General features: G+C 35.8%; 1 protein-coding gene across 1 annotated transcript in view; it reads right to left on the reverse strand.

Moving 5' to 3' along the window:
• Positions 1-680: 680 nt before the first annotated feature.
• KCNH8 (potassium voltage-gated channel subfamily H member 8) overlaps positions 681-21571 on the reverse strand; it is a 173326-nt gene continuing 152435 nt past the window's right edge. The window contains exons 12-16 of the mRNA XM_056484401.1: positions 20093-20131; positions 18053-18411; positions 14076-14182; positions 12923-12999; positions 681-2218 (exon numbers count right to left, since the gene is read on the reverse strand). Coding sequence (XP_056340376.1) covers positions 1508-2218; positions 12923-12999; positions 14076-14182; positions 18053-18411; positions 20093-20131 — 1293 coding nt within the window. The 3' untranslated portion in view covers positions 681-1507. The remainder of the gene's footprint in view (positions 2219-12922; positions 13000-14075; positions 14183-18052; positions 18412-20092; positions 20132-21571) is intronic.

Below are 21571 nucleotides of genomic sequence, written 5' to 3' on the forward strand. Positions count from 1 at the left end.
AAGTTAAACCTAAATCTGTGCTCTGTAAAAGTTTTAATTTGATAACCACCAGTTTGCATTAATTATTAAATGTAACTTAGTTTACTTAAACATTTTAGGACATTTATTTTTCTTGTAAGCAGTTTTGGTTTTTTTTAGAAAGCTTGCTAAAGGATATGTAAATATGATACACACTGCTCATCTTTATATATAAAAACCAAAATTCCAATGCAAATCTGTAGCTTTGGTTGCACTGCAGTGATATGTTTCTAGTACATTAAATGCTAGAAGAAATTTGGGGGGGCATTAAGTCAGATTCTGGATTAAATAATTTGCCAAAGTATCCCTTTTTTAAAAAATTCTGACTAAAAATCAAAGCTAGTTTTTAGATATGAAATAAAAAGATCAACTAATAAATAACTTTTTAAATCTTATTTTTTTGTTTTGAACTCACTAAAAATGTAATTTTTTCTTTTAATATTCCTTAACTTGCTCATTGGTTTTAATCCCTTTTAATTTTCTTAATCAGATATAAAGCCCCTAAATAGGAATATATTTTTAAATGTTGACTTGGTCTTACAAATGACAGTGCAGCACTATGACATAAACCAAGAGTACTTAATGTTATCAGTATAACAACTCACTTTTTAAGCAGTGATACCTTATTGTAGGATACAACATTCCAGCTCTTTTATTTTTTTAAATAAAATAATACCTTAATTTATTTATATTCTACCAGAATGAGTACATTCATTGCAAATTGCATGCACATAAAAGGGAAGCCATTTGTAAACTACATGATACCTTAACAATAAATTGTATTTGATCTAACACATGATGGTAGTGCATTTCTTGTTAAAACTGCAAGCTTTTACCAAAATGAAACCAAACTCTTATTCTCTTTATAAATATTTTAAATAATTTTCAGGTACATGTTTCATACCAAGTATATAAAAATAGCATTTTTAGATAAATTAAGAGGTTTCATTTACATGACAAAGAACGTGCAACAACTAAGCACTCTCTAGCAGCTCTATTTGGTTGATTGTCTAGATGACATGCAGCGAATATTGTCCCTTTGCCTTCAAGGAACTGACAAAAAGACCAGCAGGACCCACGATCACCTGAAGCAAACAGTGCCATAGATATTGTTTGGGAACAACAGTCAGACACTCAGGGAAAACCTTTGCTTCGAGGAACAAAAGCCACCCACGACAGTTCTTTGTGCTAGACTTCCAGCTGCTCTGACCCTCAGGGTCTTTGGACCATCACAAAAGTCTGTCAAACAGGCAAGTTATATCTGTACTCAAAAATGTTTTTTTCAACATGCTTCTAGAATCTAGAAATTCATTGTTTTTCCTATAGTATGAACCAACATTGCCTTTTCTTACTTTCTTTAAGTCTGATTTTTCATGTTTGTAAGTCTCCACGATCACCAAAACAGAGATCAAATAAAGCAGTCATGCAGTACTCTCTAATTTAAAACTGGCAGCTGTGGAACATGCTTTGAGTACCACTTCACTGTTTCTCATACGTCTATGACTTGCCAATCTTTATCTTTAACATCCCTTGTGCTTGTCATGATGTCTCTTGGGAAATCTGGGGTCTGTGCAGAAGTTATTCCAGCTGTTCCTTCCAGGTCCCACGATCCTGGCAGGTTCTCAAGGCTTAGTGAGCTGATTGCTCCTTGGCTAAAGCTCCCTTCCTCTGATCTGCTGGGCAGCACTAGGTGCAGTGATGTCTCTGATGAAGAGCATACTGAAGGAGAAAGGGTTGCTGAAATAGACTGAAGAGGAGTCAAGGTAGTGTCTGAACGGGAAGAGGTGCATCTTAAAAACTGCAGATTGTCTTTCTGAATTACCTGATACTGGGAAGGGGAATTTTGAAGGCCTGTTGTATAATAAAGTTCACCATCCATAGAATTTTGCAGGTTGGGTTCAGTCCTTTGGGGACTGCTGCCTACAGAAGACAGACCTGTACTCCGAATGTCACACAGTGTGTTCCCACGACAAAGTTGTGCTTTGGTGAAAGTGAAGTTCCCAGCTTGCATGTGGGAGCAAGGCTGGTGTGCAGTCCAAGCCACCCGAGACTGCAGACTGTCCGCTGTGGGACTTCGAGATATGCTGTGCACAGCACAGAATCCTGGAGGCTTCTGGGAGGTGAGCAGGTTTTCCAGAAGGTGCATCACATTCTTCATATCCTTACGCAACTGTGAGACTTCTTGACTTAAAGTTGTCATCTGTAAGGAAAGGGCAAAATATCACAGCATTTATTCCTGCACCATGCCTAAAATATGCACATACATCCCTCTCTTCTTTCTAGCAATAGCAACTTTGATCTTTGGCACAGTGTCTCTACACTAAAGAAATACACTCTGCTACTGTATGTGTGGGAAATTGTCCTTCCAGCTACTTTAAGCCATCTGCTTTCAAATGATTCTCTGTATATAAAAATGGTCATATGGTCAGAACTGAGATGATTTCCAGTTGCAGCATAACATCAATATTTTCTTGATCAATCGTTTAATATTTTAAACCATAAAACTTTCTTATTAAAAAATTTCATGCTGATGATTTACATAAAAATGAGGTCTTATGAAATCTTGTTTAGAAATTCATGTGAAATATGCTACTGTCTTCATAGTCAAATAAAAGAAATCCATACTCTAAGTTGCTGGATGCAAATAGTAGTTATATGAAAATCTTGTGGACTACTACTCAAAACAGAAAAAAAAAGAAGGGAAACTTGAAACTCTAAAACCCACTTGCTACCTTTAATTATTTAAAAATATAGAAGATTGTGAAACAGTTTGTTGCCATGCACTTTTGTGTATGCTTGAAAGATACTACCATAACAGACAGTAATCCATTGCATAGATTTCTCTACTGTGTGTGAAAAAGGAAGAGTCAGATTTTTTATTAGACCTTTTCTCTTGAATGCTGGAACTACTGATAGCACCCATTTGGTTTCATAAAGTACATGAAGTCTTTCCTCAACACTGCTGTTTTGGGTGGGGATCAGATTGGCAAATTCTGAATTTGTGTTTTAAAGTTGACTGGCATTTCAACATTAATGGGGACATTTTTAAGGCCTTTATAAGGATGTCCTGGGCAGTGAAAAGTCTAGCTCAAACAGAAAAGTAACCCACTCATTATTTCAAAGGGTAGAAATTAAATTTTTCTACATGATAGCTATCAATTTATTTTAGGTCAAAGCACCATGACTACAATTAGAGTTTCTAATACTGATGCTACTCTGCTGAAAAAAAGACATGATTGCACATTCATCTTCAAGCCACATGTCAAAAAGTAAAAAAGCTAATTCAGGGGGACTTTCTTTGACCTCGAGTAAAAACACCACTGATTAGATGACCTACACAGACTAATTTTCATTGTTCTGGCAGGATAGATCTGAAGAAATCTGCTGGAAATACATTTCAGGCTGAGGCTGACTGTATTACTACAGGCACAATAATTATAAAGAAATTCTGAAAAGAAAGCAGGAAGCTCCAATACAGCTCCTATAGATCTATTTATTTTTCTCTGAGCTGAGAGGTCAAACCCAACATATTGTTTAATAGTTTTGTAATGATCACACTGCCTCTGGAGAGAAAATCCTTAAAGGGAGGAGACTCTTGAGTGGCAGGTGACAGGATCTCTTTGTCTCTGCACTTCTCTTTCTTTCTGTCATGCTGTCTAATAATTGAGTCATGGTAGATAGAAAATACCATGAGAGCCCCTTCTGCCAGCAGAGATTAATGAATGCCTGATGACTTCACCTAATGTGAGAAATTAAAATATGTTGCCAAAGTGTTTTATGAACAGACTTCTTGTGGGGGTCAGAGCAGCCAGTGAAGATTCTTGGTACAGTCAGACTGTAGGAAAACACAGTGAGATTTCTGGACAAATCAACTTCACAATAAATCCTATGTTCTGATGGACCCTAGGAGATGATATTGCAAAACCTCCAAAAGCATTTTTGGGAAGAATGGAGGAAGACAGACAATCAAACTCATGGCTATCCAGATTCAGTGGTCATCAGTTATTTTTAGGATTATCACTGGCCCCTACACCTAGTGGATACAGCAATAATTTTCTGTGTATAATTTCCCAGCTTGCATCATTTTTTCCAGGCTTTCTGCAGGTGTGCAAATAAAAATATTGACACTACCTTATGAGTATGTACCTTACCTAAACTATGAATGCTATGTGAAAATATCCACAATTTTAAAATGTCTTGTTTGGTTTATCCATGTTTTGTTTGTCATTTCTCATCACTTATGAGCTTTTCAGAAGTTTAATCATTATTTAGCAAGTTTTTTTGCCAATTCAATAAGAAAATACAGCAAAAATCAATCCCAGAATCAGCACTTGAGTCAGCCCTGAATTTCTGTTCATTACAATTGGCCCTAGTGCCCAGATACTCTATTTTTGATATATCAGCTAGCTCATAGAGTGTTGCCTTCTCATAAATTTGTTCTTGCACCAACATAGGAGTTTACCTGATAAACTCCTATAAAGTAAGCTTTAATGGTTTCCAGTAGTATGATAGTCAGAGTAGTTATGCCAAACTTAATTCACCACTACCAGTTAGTAAGACCTGTTTGGACCTGTTCTGGATGTCACATACACAAAAACATTTGTAGCTTTCAGAATTTTATGATTACAAGATTAAACTTTGAGTATCTATATCACTATCAATTATCATCTGTCTCTATATTATTATAGTTCTAAACATTCATAGAATAGTATTAGTGCTCCTATCAATGTTACACTGTTTCTGCTATTTTTTATACCCTGCAGAGATCCCTGAGCAGATGCAAATAAAAAGGTGTAATGGGGGGCAAAACGTTATCAGTGCTATTAACAATTTCACAGTGTTTGAGAAAGAGCAAAAGAGCAGGGATTAAAAGCTAAAGGAATTTTAAGTCTATGAAAGAGAAATTGCAAGCAGTACAGTTTCCTCCAGAGGAAAAAGGGCTAATTCCTGGCATGCTGGTAAGACTGCACTCTTTTCAGGAGCTCACTGATTATTGCTAGGCAAAACAGCTACTGGTACAAATGATTCCTGCTGTGCTAGGCAGACAGCTTTAAAATTATCTCTGAGATCCCAAATATACTTGAAATGCTGCCTTAACACTTCCTGGGACTTGAAAAAGATACTGCAATGTTTCCAGATGTAGAAACTGGGTTTATACAGATTTAGCTTCAAGTAGCAAGAGATTCTTCTCAAACTGATTGAAAGCAGTGTGCTGGTGCCTTTTCAGTAGACCATGTTATCAGAAAAGAATATATTCAAAATAGAGGTGAAAGTAAAATTTTTAGTAGACGTATTTTGTATTTACAAATTACTTTGACAGTTTCAGCAGAAAGAGTATCTTTCTTTACTACCAGCATTAAACTGTTGAGCAGTTTGAGTATTTTGTTCCATGTAAGTAGTTTGGAATGGTGTGATGTAAATTGATGGTGATGCTTATTCCTTTGTTTAAATGGCTAAACATATTTCTTTGTTATATTCCAATATCTAATTTTTTTGAAGAATTTTTTTCTACTGAAATGCCTAGCTCTCATTACTGTTCCTGGAAAAATCTGAAACAAAACTATTTTCTGATTAGAAGCTGATTCTGATTTGTACATATTTTTCTCTCTCTGTGTTTACTCCCTTTTGAAGTTCAAACTTCAGACCCAGATATCTTCCTGCTATGACTCTTTATGAACACCCAAAGAAGTGAAGATGAATATTGGCTTCTTGAGAAATGGAAACATTTTGGCAAAGTGGAGGAGCTTCCTGGCTCGCTCTGCATATGGCTTGCATATTCCCTTGCTTGATCTTCCATAATTTCTTCTATTCTGCTTTTTCATTTAGTCAGGGAGACTTTCAGCTAGAATGAGTTACCTTTGAAGGCTCAGATTGGCTAACTGCTGGTATTCCTTTTCTTAGTGACTGTGTTTTTGAATGAATGAAACAAGAATTGAGTTGACACAGACTCTTCACTGATCAGCAACTCTGTAGCCATTGGAATTATGGTGACAGACGTTCCTGATTTAATGGCTTTAGAAACAAAGCTAGCTGCAGAATGAGAAAAAAAAAATCCAGTGCAGCTAATCTGAGTTCAGATTAAATCTATAGGATTTGTGCAATGATATGATGATTCAGTTTCAGTGAAATAAATCCCAGAATCTGGAAGGTTGTGCAATTAGCTTTACTGTATAGGAGTAGGAAATTTGGTAATTTGCTGACTCTCTAGCCAACTTTTTGGTAGTGTAGTTCCAGTGCCCAGTTTGCCTGGGTAAATTAGGACACCAAGATTATTGCTATTAAACACAAAAGGATAAATGAGAGAAGTATAAAGAACTGGATTATTTAAATATATTTCAGTTAACAGAGATGCTGTGAAATTCTGTCTAGAATAGGGGTTCCCAGACTGCAGTTCTAATAATAATTTATGGCTCTTCACTGAGAGTAAGTCTGGCAGGAAGAAGAGGGGAGGCAGAGGAGTATGAGAGGAAAGTTGATGAACCACCTATCCTACAAGGAAAGGCTAAGAAAATTGGGATTTTTTTCAGCCTGGAAAAGAGAAGGCTTTGAAATAACCTAACTGAAACCTTCCAGTACCTGAAGGGAGGCTACAAGAAAAGATGGAGAGGATTCATTTACAAGAGTATGCAGTGACAGGACAAGGGGGAATGGCTTCAAACTGAAAGACAGTTGGTTTTGTTTAAACATTAGGAAGAAATTCTTTACAATGAGTGTGGTGAGGTACTGGAACAGATTGCACAGGGAAGCTGTGGGTGCCCCATCCCTCGAGGTGTTCAAGGCCAGGTTGGATGGAGCTCTGGGCAGCCTGGTCCCTGTGCATGGCTGGGGGGTTGGAACTGGATGATCTTTAAGGACCCTGCCAACCCAAACCATTTCATGATTCTATGGTTGTTGGATGTGGACTCTGCCTTCAGGTTGGCAAGGAATCAGGATGGTGTCAGCATAATGCTGGCAATAAAAAAATCAGGTTTGGAAATTACTGCTTCAAGGAATTCAAGGAAACAAAAATCTACCAGGGACAAACTTACTGACAAACTAGTGATTGAGAGAAAATGGAGAACTGTGGAAATCCCAGGTGGCTGGGAGAGGAAAAGTTGGAAATATATACTGATGAAGGGGAGCCTGAGGTAGAATATATGATATTGGGCAAAAATATTAAGCAACAATTTCTACAAGCATCTAAAGGAATAGTTAAAGAGAGCAAGCAACATTACGTTTCTTAAGAATAAACCATGGCAAAACTCTAATTCTCTTCTTTGACTGAAAAGCTGTTTTAAAATACAAGAAGAAACTTTAGATGTAATATACATCTTGTCAGAGTACTTCTAAAATGTTGCTGTATGCCTGACATTCTTCTAGAACTACAAGAATATGTGAAGAGGACATAATTACCAAAAGCTGGATTTCTACATGATTGGAATTATTTATGACCAATAGTTTGGTGTCATCCATGGACATTTCAAGATATTCTTTTTAGCACCCTGTTTTTGTTTAATGTTTATTTTTAATGTCTAAATGAAATTCATGTTCACTTTTAAATATCAGTAATATGAAATCCGAGAAAGATAAATGTTAAACATTACATCTGAAAAGAAAATGTCAGAGGCATGAATATAATATTCTGCCTATGCAGAGTGTTATAGAAAATTGTCTATGGAGTTCTGCTGAATGACACTTTGTGGGCATTAATCATACTCCCAGGATATACAAACAGCATATTTTCTTTAATTAAACTCTAGAAGGGGATTTTCTTTACAAGGAATTACTAAGGCTACTTGAGATTGTGTACTTTGTCAGTGACTTCAAAGATGTAACCAAAGACAATTCAAAAGAAAATGATACCAATTAAGAGTTTTTAGCAATTGTAATGGGCACAGAAAGTCAAAAAGAATTTGGTTTGCTGGAATAGCATGTTTCCAGAATAAATTTACTTTAGAAGGAGAAAACCAATCAAACTTTTCTTATGATATTCTACGTAAAAAAGAAAAAGCAATGAACTTATGAACTTGCATACACACAGGCACTGACATTTAGATGTTGGGAAAATAGATCTCATGAGTACAGGAACATTTTGAAATACCTATTAGAGATTAACTGTACAATAGTCATCGTCTGTAATGGTTATAATATTTTTTATTCAAATTTGAAGCCAGCTTTTGGTGTCCTGTTGATTTGCATACTGCATGGCTGCCTCTTGGTTAATTCCTTTGTCTCAGGTGCCTTTCCACCATGGAAAAGTGGAAGGGGCACCCCACAGAATATGGGACTTCTGCCATGTATATGCAGTGTGTTCTGCTTAAAAAAAAATATAATCTAAGCTTCAGAGCATCAACTATTTTTGTTACATTCATCAGCCAATACCTATTAAACTAGCCTTAAAAGAAGAAAAAAATTAGCTGGAAAGGCTTCTCTACAGCTATCAAAGTATGAGAGTAGAGAGACAAAACAACAAGGCAGAAGTTCATTGGAAACATGAATGTCAGTGCTAAAAGAGAAGATATATTTTTAAAAATCTCAGTGGGCAAAGTGTGTTTACTCTGCATGTATTGTTTAGAAAGCTTTTATTATTTCATGCAAGTGATACTTGGTTTTATGTCTTGGCTTTAATGTGAAATTTACATGGCTCAAATCCAAAATGGACAGATTAGTTTTAATAGTTTTCATCACCTATAAATGTCATTAGATCACTTTTTTGCCACATTTTTCTTGATTGAAAGATGTTTTACAAACCAAATCATTGGGATAGACTTGCTGCAAAGTAATTTCTGTGATATGATAATATAGTTATGAACTTGTTAAGAACATTTATTTAATTACTCCAAGTCAAGTGAGTTCATTATACGAACTCTCAAGTTGCAATTTGAACTTTAACAGTATATCCCCTGTGTAAAACTGAAAGCCTGATTGGATTCACCAAAGTTTTTTTAGTGGCCTTGATTATCATTTGCATATATTTTTAATATTAAAAATGTTGTTTTTTATCTGTACTGAGGAGAATGGGATTGATTTTTGGCAGCTGAATTTGAAATACATTTTAAAATAATATGTATAAAATTTATGATTTGGAAAATAAACATATTTGTTTAGGATTGTTCCTTTTGTTAGATGAAAGTTAAATATCCCTGTGAATATATTTTCTCTGTTCTGCATAAGTGCCAGATGCTTAGAGTATTTTAAGTACTTGCATTTAAAAAACCTAAAATTAAAAATAGCTGAATTTCCACTAAGTGCTCCAATGTGGAGCTAAATAGAAGGTAATTATCTGGCTCAAAACCTGACCCTTTTCATATTTCCTCATGTTTGTTTGTTTTTGAGTTGAATGGTAGAAATGTGAGTACTGTGTTCATTATACTGTAATTGTGGGATCTACTAATGTGGCAAAGCATGGAATGAGCCCCCAGATTTCTGAAGCTGAGGGAGGCTGCACTGGAGCTGGGTTGCATATGAGGAAACCAGAGGACATGACAGAGCAATCTGAGTTTGTCTTCATGCACTGCATGAGATGGCTTTTTTATCTGAGCTCAAAATACCCATGTTTTTGAATGGAGAATGTGTACATGTAATTAGAGGGCAAAATATGACTAAATATTGGTTTTTTTTCTTATTTTAACTGGTCTGTTTTAAATAATTCAGCTTTGGGCTTTTCAAACAGAATCAAAGTATTTCTCTGCTCTTTTCATACAGTGCATTCAAATGATAGAGAGTTAAAAGCCTAACAAAATAGAGGCAATGGGACAGTGATAGGCAGGTGCTTTAATCTAGATCTCTTGGCCATCTGTATACCTCAGAAAATCTGCTTAGTGGTTTCATATTTTTACTTTGTGGGCTCCTTAGTAGTTATCTATGATTGCATGGGGTAAATGGTGCCTCTGAAAATATTCTCAGTGTTCAGATACACTCTTTGATCAGGCTTTGCAGACAAATGCCTTGGAAAGACCAGGTCAGGTGTACAGATCTCTGCAAAGGAAGGACACAGACTTGTAAGGCAGAACACTCTTCCTGAATTCTTGCTCTTCCTAGTTTGGAGCAGGTCTTTGAATCAAGCTTTCCCCAGCTCAGCAAATGTATAATGCTGATAGATACTCACTGACCTAATCTTGAAACTGTTGCTTAAATAACTCTGTTTTTACCAGAACAAGAAGCTGAACCTTAGCTCTCACCTGCCATACACTGAAGTTACTGAGCTATAATGAATGTCATGCCTGCTTTATTTGGTGATTATTTACCCAAAGTGGAAGGGACAAACATGGTAAGAGATAAAGTAGTCCTTTTCCACTTTACCTTGCAGTACTGGACTGGAAGGAAATTCCTGTATCAGCTTGAGTCATTCAGGCTCAATGAGCAGTGAAGTTAGGCAAGGAAGTGAAGAAAGTGGTTACTTGGCTGAGCAGCCAAACCATGGAGCTGTACAACAGCAATTAGGGGTGTGTTCAAGTTTGTCTTACACCATGCTGACTCTGGAGACTACTCTCCTTAGAGGAAGTCTGTGCATTCATTAGTAGTAAAGTTAACAAATCTGAAAAGTAAAACCAAGGCACTGACTTCTCTTACTCTCTAAGGTAAATAAAATGGCCTTTGGGTTATGTAGTGAATGCCATATACCTAAAATATTGCCAAGAGGTCAACTGTATTTCTCAACTAGATATAGCTAGTCTTGTAGATTTTTTTCTGGGGTAACATTTTGCTTTGCTAAAAAGAGGCTGTGTTGAAAGCCTGAATGGAAAGACATGTGTCCTTTTTCTTCCCATGAACAGCTGAAATGCTTCTAAGCTAACTAGTGAATGCTTGTAATACAATTGCCTTTCATGAAAGCAGTTATTTTTGTATTTGTTAACTGATTTCTGATCTCCATGGAAAATGTATTAATGACAGTGTTTACTGCTGCTGGCTACTTGTGACCTGTTTTCTCATATTTTCTTTAGCAGGAGGAGACTGCATGTCTTTAATAGAGAACTTTGTTTCTGACTCTGCTGGTATTTTAGCTACTGCTAGTAGTCTGCTGCAGCTCCAGTGATAAGTTCCCATTACTGGTCATCATCAAATGATGGAATGATGAAAGCACTGGGTCTACAAGTATTCTATATTTGATACAACAACAAAAAACCCCAAGCAGCACCTACTGTGGATCAACAGGGCTACCCAGAGGCTCATTTGGGTAAGCAACAACTGCATAATATCACTTCAGAAACTCCAGCTGGGACATGTTGAGTACATATGGAATATGCAATTAAGCAGCCTTTCAGTCATGCAGTCTTTACAATGTAAATTTTGATCCTTGGAAGGACTTGGAGGATACCCATCCATCTCTGGGATTTGAGCCCACAATATTACCTATAAAATCTAAATCTAGTCCTACTGCCTGTGTTATGTTAATTTGAACAAACAAGTTGCATAACATTTTGTTCAGGTAGTGTTATTAGGGCAAAATAAAAATTGCATGTGGAGAAAAATGACCTTGAATACGTGGAGTTTTTTTCTTTTTTTTTTTTGATTAACATATTGCCCTGCTCCAAGATTTATTTACTTATCACTTTTCACCAGAAAAGCAATGAGAAGTCCAGTACTGTTCCAGTTGAAATGCTTGTTTAATCCACAATATGCCTTCCTTGGAACATCTGTCACCATGATATATTTTCCAATTGCCTCTTGCAGATAGCCACATAATACATCCTCCTATTTTAAGAATTACTGTCCTCAAAAGGGATGAATCAATATGACTTGTGTGTTTCAAAAGCATTACATAGGAAATATAATTTTCTGTCATGATGATGGTGTCAGTGAACATCTTGAAGATTTTTTTTTAGTTCTTTGACCAAGTCCTATAAAAACCCATAGTTTTTCATGACCCATGGCCAATGGGCCAAGAGACTTTTTTCTGAACTTTGCAGTTTGACACACAAATTAGATGATGCATCCATAGTAACTAATTAACCACTCATGCAGTCTTAGCCCAGGATATTTAAGTTATCTAATCAAGTTAAGCTGACTCAGGATGAAAGAGGTTTTCAATTATTTCAAGGAAATAATAACTAGATTACATGTACACAATAAAGAAGGAAAAATAAAAATAAAACTTGATATTTCTGGTTACAAAAGGCTCAGGGAAGAAGTGAAACTGTGTGGTGTGACTTATTTAAATGTTTCCTTGCATGGAAATATAAGGAATTGTCTCTAATCTTTTCACATTGAAAGACAGAGTAGGCTGGGAACAGATTTTGGTCTTGCAGTACAACTGTGAAGTTAGTCTGATGCTTTAATCTTGTTAGCTAAAGCACTGCCAGGGCTGCATAAATGAAACAGTTTAGCCACAGAACATCTCCTTGGTGCTGGATTGATAGCTGATTACAGGTTTGAAGTTATTAAAAGGGAGGAATAGAAAGTGCCACTGAACACTATTGGCCCTGCATTCCTCAGGCCATATTGCTTGAGCAGGAAGGGATGATTTTCTCTTTCATTCTAAGCAGAACACAGGTAAAGTGATTTGAATCATTTTATGTAAATTTGAACATTTATAGATTTGCATTTCTTTCAAGGAAATTCTCTAAAAGCACACCACTCTAAAGCATCAAACCAAGAAAAACTGGGAGAAGGAACTTGGAGAAATAATGAGAGGAATGAGACAAATAGAGGCATACCCAGAAGAGACTAAATCCTAAGAAAATCAGATACATTAACCTCACTTTGGTTTTAGCCCAGCATGTGACACAAACTTTTATGTAGGTTTCATGTAGAAAATTAATCTGAGAATGTGTTAAAAACCCCAAACTGCCCTGCATGTAGGAACCTCATCCAGTGGTATAAACTCATTTATAACACATTTATTATATTCCTGAGTTTTGTGAATTTTCTCCAGCATTCCTTGGATCATTGTTAATATCCTTCAACCCCCACAAAATATTTTTACCTCATTGTTAAGCTTGCTGATCTGCTGTTTGGTCTCTTCTGCTTTGATAATGAGCACAGCAGCACCAATTTCAGCCTCTGAAAATAATTCAAATTCATGTAAATGAGAAGAGTATAATCACTTGGAAATGATAATACTATTCTTGCACTTAACCAATGCTTTAAATTTAAACCTGTTTTCCAGTTGGCTAGAGTGAAAATTAAACCATGTGTTTAATGTTCATTGTATAATGTTTGAGAGAAGTGCAATTAATAAAGTCCCTACTGCTCTCTTCATTCTGGACCTAAAAGGAATGAAAATCACAATCCTGGTGCCATCCACGTGACATCTTGACACTTTTAAAAAGTCATAAATATGACTAAATTTTAATTATTATTTTCCTGTTTGGCTTTAAGAGAGACAATATATGTCCTAATTCTCCCCATGATAAAGGTACTTAGCCATGTGAGGACTTTTTATTTCTAAAAGAGGGGATATTGGAAACAGTCCCTATGTCTCTTTTTTAAATGCTTTTTTTCCCCCATCCTGGACAAGTTCCATTGCTTTGTGGTGCTACTTCATCAACTTTTTCAGGGTGTTGGCCGTTTAAATCTTCCTAGAATCCCTTGCTAGCCAAGGTTTTCACTCTTTTAAAAATCTATATACTTCCATACCCCTCCAGTTCTCTATATATCTTTAGAAATGTTAAGAGCCAGGTTTACATATGGCTATTAATGAATTGGGTGTTTGGTTTTTTGTTCAGTTTTTTCTTTTTTTGTTTTTGTTACTGGGTTGTTTTTTTTCTTATTTATGGCTTGTATTTTTTTTCAGTTTGTTATTAGAATGTTTCTATGTTTTGTGTTTGTTTAATTTTGTCCTTGTGTTTAGTACCTTCCATGACCAAAGGTTTGGGAGGGTGAGGCAGATTTTGCAATTCCTCTGGTAAAGCAGTTCCCTCCACAAGCTATTTTATCATGACCATCTGTTAGCAGGAAAGCAAAAAATTACCTTTGGGACCTTGTTGTATTTTTTACAATTGTGGCACTGAAATGGTACTGAGAATACAAATATATGTTTAATCGATCAAAGAGGAGGATCAAAGAAATAAAGGGGAACAAAAAGCAGTTTTGAAAACTGTTTTCCCTAAAAAGTCATTTTCCCAGGCAATGCTCACCTCCAGTTGTAGGAGAGAACCTGGATTCAGGCCTGAGCTGATCAGAGCTGAAGTCAAAGGTTTGGCTTTCTTCATTACGGTTTCCATCCTCAATCCCATCGACAATTCTGTTGAGAAAAATTAGAATAATGGAATAGTTTCATAAACATCATGTTCATAATTATGTTGTAAAAATTACTCCCAAAGGGCACATTTTTAAACAATGGTAAATTTTTCACAGCATTAAGTTTAGAGAAAAGCAGAACATATTATATTGGCATAACTTCTTGTGAGTCACTAAAAATTAAAATTACTGATAATGGAAGGAAGGTGAGGCCAAGTATAATTAACTGAAGTATAAATAATTATCATTACTTTTGCAGCATATTCTGGGTCCAATCCAAAACTACATGGACTAGAGTTTGCTTTTTATATCTACAGTAATCTCTTGCTGTTCTTTTTTTGCTGCACAACCAGAGGAGGCTTCACCAAGCTCTTGTGCTCCCTGCACATAATCAGGCTCTTCTATTAGGCTTACTTGGGCAGAGCCTAAGCCTGAACATAATATATTTATGAAAACATCTCTGTAAACTTCAGTCAAAAGTGTCATTTCCATGCAAATAGTTATTCTAAATTTCTTTAAAATGAAGTAGCTCAGGCAGGGCAATCTTGTTTGCCAATTCCATCTAGGAATATGTGCAGACCAGTCTGCAGTATCCCAGTTACATTAATAATGGTATTGCATCTGACTACTAGAAAAGGTATTTTTACCAGTTATTTCTACCCATGCACACCAGTTCTCTAATTTGCAGAGTCAAGAAAGCCAAAGGAAAAACAAAGCAGCAATATTTTACATAATAATCATGTTCTGCATGCAAAGAATAGAAAACAGGCATTAGAGGAATCAATACACAGTATTAAAATGTATAATTATGAATATTTTCTGTTCTCGGTTAAAATAAATTGTGCTATAAAGAGAACTATTTTAAAGTCAATGAAAGAGAATCATACAACTGCCATACAACTGATGAAGCATCAATTTCTTGTTCTGTCCAGAAACAAGCCTCCTATTCTGCCTTACAGCAGACAGATGAGTTAAATACTAATCTGGAAGGGCTAAGATAGAAAGTTCTTAGCCTCTCAGTTACTGGGGATAAATTTGTGATGATGGAAATCAGAATTTTCATCTAATAAAGATATTTTCAAGAAAATTTCTTGACTGTAAATGCCTGGAGAGAGAAAGAAGAGGCAACACAGAGATATCTGTGATGTGTTTGACTTGAAAGACCCATGTAACTCAGACCTCTGCATGCACACCAGGTGTTCTCATCCTTTTTGGCTCTTTGTGTAGGTTTAGATCCCCATGTCTGAGTGTTCATGATGCCAGTTGGATGTTACTAGACTTGACTCTAATCTTAATCAGCCCCTGGTAGAAGAGGAGACTCAAATGTGGTGCTTGAGCAGCCCTGGCCTATACTGCTATCTGCAGCTGAAAACCAGAATCATTACTTTGTTTGAAATTTGCTATAAAACCTGTTTAATGTCATTTGGCCTCACTGGTAAAAAAGGCAAATTTTAAACACCAATATCACTTTGGTAGAGGTTTCTAATTAAATAAAATGCTAACATTTTAACTGCCTTTAAAGCACACAGGAGAGAGCTTACTCAGATGTGACTTGAATTTATAGAAGCTACACATTCTTTACAGTGTTTAAAGATTCAGACTAAAAGGAAATTATATTAGTAAAAATACCTAGTTGTGGAGTGCCAGGCTTTTATGTGGGAAATACATAATGTGCAATATGCTTATTAATATACAAGGAACTGGCTGGGGAACTACATAATCTTGTAAACATGAGTGGACAAAGGCAATTGGTAAGCCTCACTCCTCTCTGCATCAGCTATTTTACAGCCCCAAACTTTCTCCTGAAGACAGAAAACTCCACTCCTGGAAGCCAAAAAGTCAGAAAAGATGATTAGCATGTGATCTCTTCTATCCAGTTGCTTAAAGCCAGAGAGCACTTCTTCATGAGGGTCTGAGGAGATTCAATTACATAAATGCCTCCTCCTAGGGCTGCCTTTATTATCACTTACATTTTCTTCCTTTTGGTGCTCATCCACTTCATAGGCAGTACCCAAAAAGTAATTGGGAAGACTAGGGCTCTATTCTGGAAACTACAATTCTAACTTCTGATCCTTGCACCAAGAGCTCTTTAAAAATTTCACCCACTCTCTGGGCTTTATTGCTTTCTCTGTGGGGTACAAAGAAAGAACCTGAAGCACCCATAAAGAATTCTAGTTAGTTTCCTCTAGGAAACATCCACAGCAGAAGTTTCTTAAGAAACTTTTGTTATGCACCTCAGAACAGCACTGACTGGATATTTCAACCAGAGTCTTGTCTTTCCCTTGCCAACACCAAATATAAAAGAGGATTTCAAATTAGGTCCTATTTTCTCCTTAATGCTAACAAGGAAACACTTAAAGCTACTTTTTAAAGTGGTATAAACTCATTGGTTTAAATATTATAATAATATAAACTCCTTCTAGGAGATAACATGAAAATATTTTGCCTGGAAAAAAGGAGGCTGAAAAACATACATCTTGGGCCATTTTCCAGGCTATTAACATGATTAGTCTGCAATTATAAAATTATGTATGGAAATAACATGTGTAAACATTCTTTTTTCATTTTTCCTTTTGCAGCCTTGGGTGCCAATGTCTGGCTGCACAAGTTCAGAGCAATAATAAGCATGACTACATTTCAGCAGAAAATATAAAAAGTAATTTTTCCCTGAATTACCACTTATTATGTGAATGATAATGACCTTTACTCATAGCTGAATGAACCAAATTCATATGAGATCTAGGAAGAAAATGAGAAAATATCACATAGTGCTATGGCTTAGTTGGTATAGTGGTGTTTTGTCAAAGTTGGACTCAATCTTGGAGGTATTTTCCAACCTAAATGATTCTGTGATTTCTATGAGTTTATGAGAAAACTAAAATTGTTTTGTATCCTGTTAATATTTGAAATGTGTCTTTACCAATAAAATATGTGATGAGGGGAAAGGGTTCTATATAACCTTCCATGTCCTTTTTATGATTGCATCTCCAGGGACTGGTGCTTTGATAAACAAATATTGTTCAAACTGTGTCTACTTCACATTTGCAATAGCAAGTTCCTGAAAATTCCACTCTGTCTCTAATGAATAAAGGAAGTGCTTGAACATGTAAAGCACTTCAATTTACAGAAAACAAAACTTGAACTGGAAGGTGAACTACTGTATCTCCTTGTATGTATGCTTGTGATTTCTCTAAAGAGCTGGTCCTAAAACTAGGATTGCACTGCAGCAATTTAGGAACAACTTACATAAATGTAAGTAGCATACAAATAAAAAAATTGAACTATTTTAAATTGTGCAGTAGTAATACCTCAATAAACTGTTATACAATGCTCCTTTATGTCAGAAGACACAGCAAAACAGATGCTAAACTGTGTATTTAATATATGTATGACTTCCATTATCAGATTTCTTGTCTCTAATGAAAAAAGATCCTCTAAATATTTTCCAAAATTGCTAGGCAATTGTTTTCCATTATAATTCTCTGTTCCAATAATATTTTGTATTTTCATGGCTATGCTATAATTTCATCTACTTGCTTTCTAAACTTTTGTATCTCTGATGAAGTCAGAATATTTTGTAGTGTTGTGGGAATGAATATTATAGACAAAATGATACCATAAATCCAGGCTGTTTAAATAGCCATTTTTGCACTTGCTCATTTTTTTTAACTGCCCTTTTTACAGGTATAAATACTTTAGTTTGCAATAAAGTTCTAAAGTAATAATACTCTGCATAGTGTGAAATGGTTCCTACAATAATGTGGGATGAACAGAAGTATAAGCTATTAAATAATGAATCTTATAGTGTCAAAAGTATTATGTTTTTAGTAGGAGTTACATGATAGAGAAGAAAATGACCATTCATGACTATTACCTGGGGCTCAGATCTGGTGGGCCACTGGTGGTCAGTGCTGACAGGTACAATTTAAGGTTTTTCTCCTTCCTTTTGGAGTAGTAATGGAGCTCTGTTTCATGTTTGGCTCTTGAGGGGTTTGAGCTGCAGGCTCGGATGGGGGAATGGAAGGGCACAGTTCCTGAGGCCAGCTGCTTCAAGTTTCTCCCAAGGTGGCTTTTACTGATTGAACTCTTCTTCTGCTGAGAGCTGTTTGTGCTTCGTGTATCAATTGGTGAAAGGGTGCTGCTTTCTTCGTCTCCTCCCTCCTCTTCCTCATCTTCATCTTCCACAACTGAAGGGAGTCTCTTCTTTATATTTCCATTTCCCTTGAGATCTGTCTAAATTAACAAGTAGCACATACTAGTGTAAAATTCAGAGCTTGATGTTGCAGAAACACATTTTTTATGGTGTATATTATAGAAAAAACCCAGACCTAATACAGCTTTCATTTCTCATTAGGAAGAGCTCTTCTGGAACTCATCCATAGCCTCAGCTATGGCTATATGTGCAGACACAAGAAAAATACAAACAAATTTAAAAAGGTCACTTGTGACACAGTCAGCAAACTCACTGCAATATGTTTTGTTACTAAGAAAGAGTACACAACTAGTTCTTACAAACTATTTGCCATATGTACACTTGAGAAAAAGATTAATTTTGTTTAGCTGAGGCATTATTTCTTGAATGTTATGCTACCAGAATCTTGGTGGGCCACAAAAAAGATCTGAGGCTGGCAATTAAAATAAAACTGCTTTTTCATCTAGAACCTTTCATGATGTATGAATAGCATTTACACCAATTCAGCTCAAGCCAAACGGTCTCTGTGTCTTAATTTTTGTAACTGAATTGTCAGGATGGTAGGCAGATTTTTCATATCACTCAAAGTCCCATTAATGCACCAACAGTGTGACAGTTTTGGCTTCAGAACTGAGTCAACAGAAAGCAGAGCTACATCTGGTTTGAAAAAAATGCCATTTAGATGCCTGATGTTGGAGGCATGGAAATTTAGAGGCAACATAGATCTGGGCTCTGTAATTTATGTACCAAATAAAGCACAATATAGGAGATCAATGTTATTTTTTCATGGTAAAAAAGTATGCTGATCATGAGTGTTGACACATGCCAATATAGAGAGGGTCAGATCATAGCTCAGAAATAGTTCCATTTATTCCCATGGTACAATTCACTGTATTGGTAGTAGGTGAATGGCCTAAGGCAGAGTCAGGCTCCAGGTCAAATTAACAAACCAAATGCAACTTCATGGTTTCAAAGGGAGTTGTTTTTAATTTATTTATTTTGTTTTACAGGCTTTAACCAAGCTTTAATCAAGCTTGATTAAGGCACTGTTAGCTTTAGATAGAAAGCCTCAGATGACCCTGCATAGTCAGATTGGCTGGGTGGAAATACAGATTTGGGGAATTTATCCAAGTATTCTAAGCCCCTATTAGCATCTGTCTAAATGGTTTGCAGCATAGATTTAATTTTGCTGTGTGTTGCAGCACGCTTTCATTGAATGTATGCTTTTCTCTTGGTATATGTTGACAGATTTAGTGAACTGGGACCTTTTCCTTTGAGGTATATATCAAGAGGTAAGAACTCAAAGTTGTGACAGAAGGCATGTCTTTATAAAATAGAAAAGCCTTGTTGTCAACTGTAGTAGTCATTCAAAAGCTGTCATGATGATCAAATTGTACAGGACCTGGCACTGACACTGCCTGTACTCTATAGAGAATGAGCATTACTCATATTCCAAACTTTGGCTGGGGTAGCCATGTATTTAAAATGTAGTGCTATACAAGGATGTTCAAACTTAGCACCTGAGAAAAAAAGATCATAAGCTGCTACTCATAAAATGGGCAGTGGCAGTACTATCTGCAGGATGCTATTTAAATTCTCATTCTGAAAAAACTGAAGTCTGTTTTCAAGAAGGAAAGGAGGGGGTTTTCAAGCTTTGTTCTAGTTATAATTATGTGAATGTTCAAAGTGAAGCTTGGCATAGCTAAAATGGGATCAACATACCTGGGACAGTGTAGGCTTGTTGGATAATTTTGATATTACCTGAAAAAAAAACAAACCAAACATGTAGGAAATAGGTACATCTGCACAGTATGGCTTCCAACAGGATACAAACATCTAAACCAAAACATTTATGCCAATACAAGAAAAGACACTCATGATAAAATATCTGTATTAAATTAAATGGTGGCATAACACTGAACTGAGGATAATCCTTTCAAACAGGTGCTGTGAGAGAAAAAAAAGTTGTTTCAGTTGTTTCATCTTAAATAAAAAGTGAGTTAATGAAAAAAAATTAATATTTTACTTTATTAAAAAAGTAGATAAAGACTCCAAACCTGTGAATAAATGTAGATGTGTAGATGTGTGTTTCAGCACTGAAATGCAGGAATTAGGGCTCTGCTTTGGCCCTGCTTGGCTTTAGCTCCTGTGCCAGCCTAGTCTGTGTGTGAACATGAACTGAGTGTCTCCAGCACCTTTGAGGAATTTTTAAAAGCAGTGCTGGGACTGAGGCAAGTAGGACCAAGATAGTCCCAAGGCAGAGATATCTAACCTATTCGAGGCCATAATATTTTATTTCCTCAAATTACATAGAAAGTAAAACAAAAGAAAAGGAAGAAGAAAAAATTATGCAACTTTCAAATGTAACTACTTCTAATAAAATTCACTGTAACTGCTCAGTAATATCTGTTGTGAAAATTCTGCTGTTTATTTGAATGCCCATATCTTGACCATGGGCAAGTCTCTGTCCCCCTATATATTATATTTATATGAATATTTTAGTCTGCCAGGTAAAATTTTGAGAAATTATTTTCAGCTTTCCTAAATCCACATATCAAGACAAAAAAGTGTTTAACCCATCAGTCAATTTCTTTTTCTCCAAACATAGGTAAAAGTTAGGCATATCTGAAAGTCATTTGAACTTCTCAGTTTGTTTGACAAAAAGTCTTCAGAACTCCTAAATATTCAAATTTTAGACACCAATTTGAAAAGAATAATTTTGTACTCTTTTTAATTAATTTTTTTTTTTATTCCTTTCAGGTTAACCTAGAAACTGTTTTGTAGTGAGGGTACTAGTAGTGATATAATACAGAAATACAGAATATTTACGTTTTCATAAGCAGAAATCCTACTGCACAACATCCAAGCCAGTAGCAGGTGTATCATCAAAAGTAGCAATAACACTCTAATAACTGCCAAACAGAGAAACTGCAATAATGAGGCTATGTAAACAAAATAACTGCTGTGCTCTTGCTGAGTTAGATAAAGTACTAGATGATATTAGCAGAGGATGAGATGTCAGATACTGAAATCTCACGAGTTGCATTGTAAGCTATGCCAACTGAAGAATCAGTATCTTCTTCAAGATTCAGGATGAGAGGAAACCAGAAATGTGCTAAAATATTAAAGTCAGAATTAGGAAATACTTCTGATCTGCTTTGCACATACGTTTAAAATATTAGTTTAAAATTGTGCCCAGGC

This window comes from Oenanthe melanoleuca, chromosome 2 (assembly GCF_029582105.1).
Source record: "Oenanthe melanoleuca isolate GR-GAL-2019-014 chromosome 2, OMel1.0, whole genome shotgun sequence".
In the NCBI taxonomy this organism is placed as follows: Eukaryota; Metazoa; Chordata; class Aves; order Passeriformes; family Muscicapidae; genus Oenanthe; species Oenanthe melanoleuca.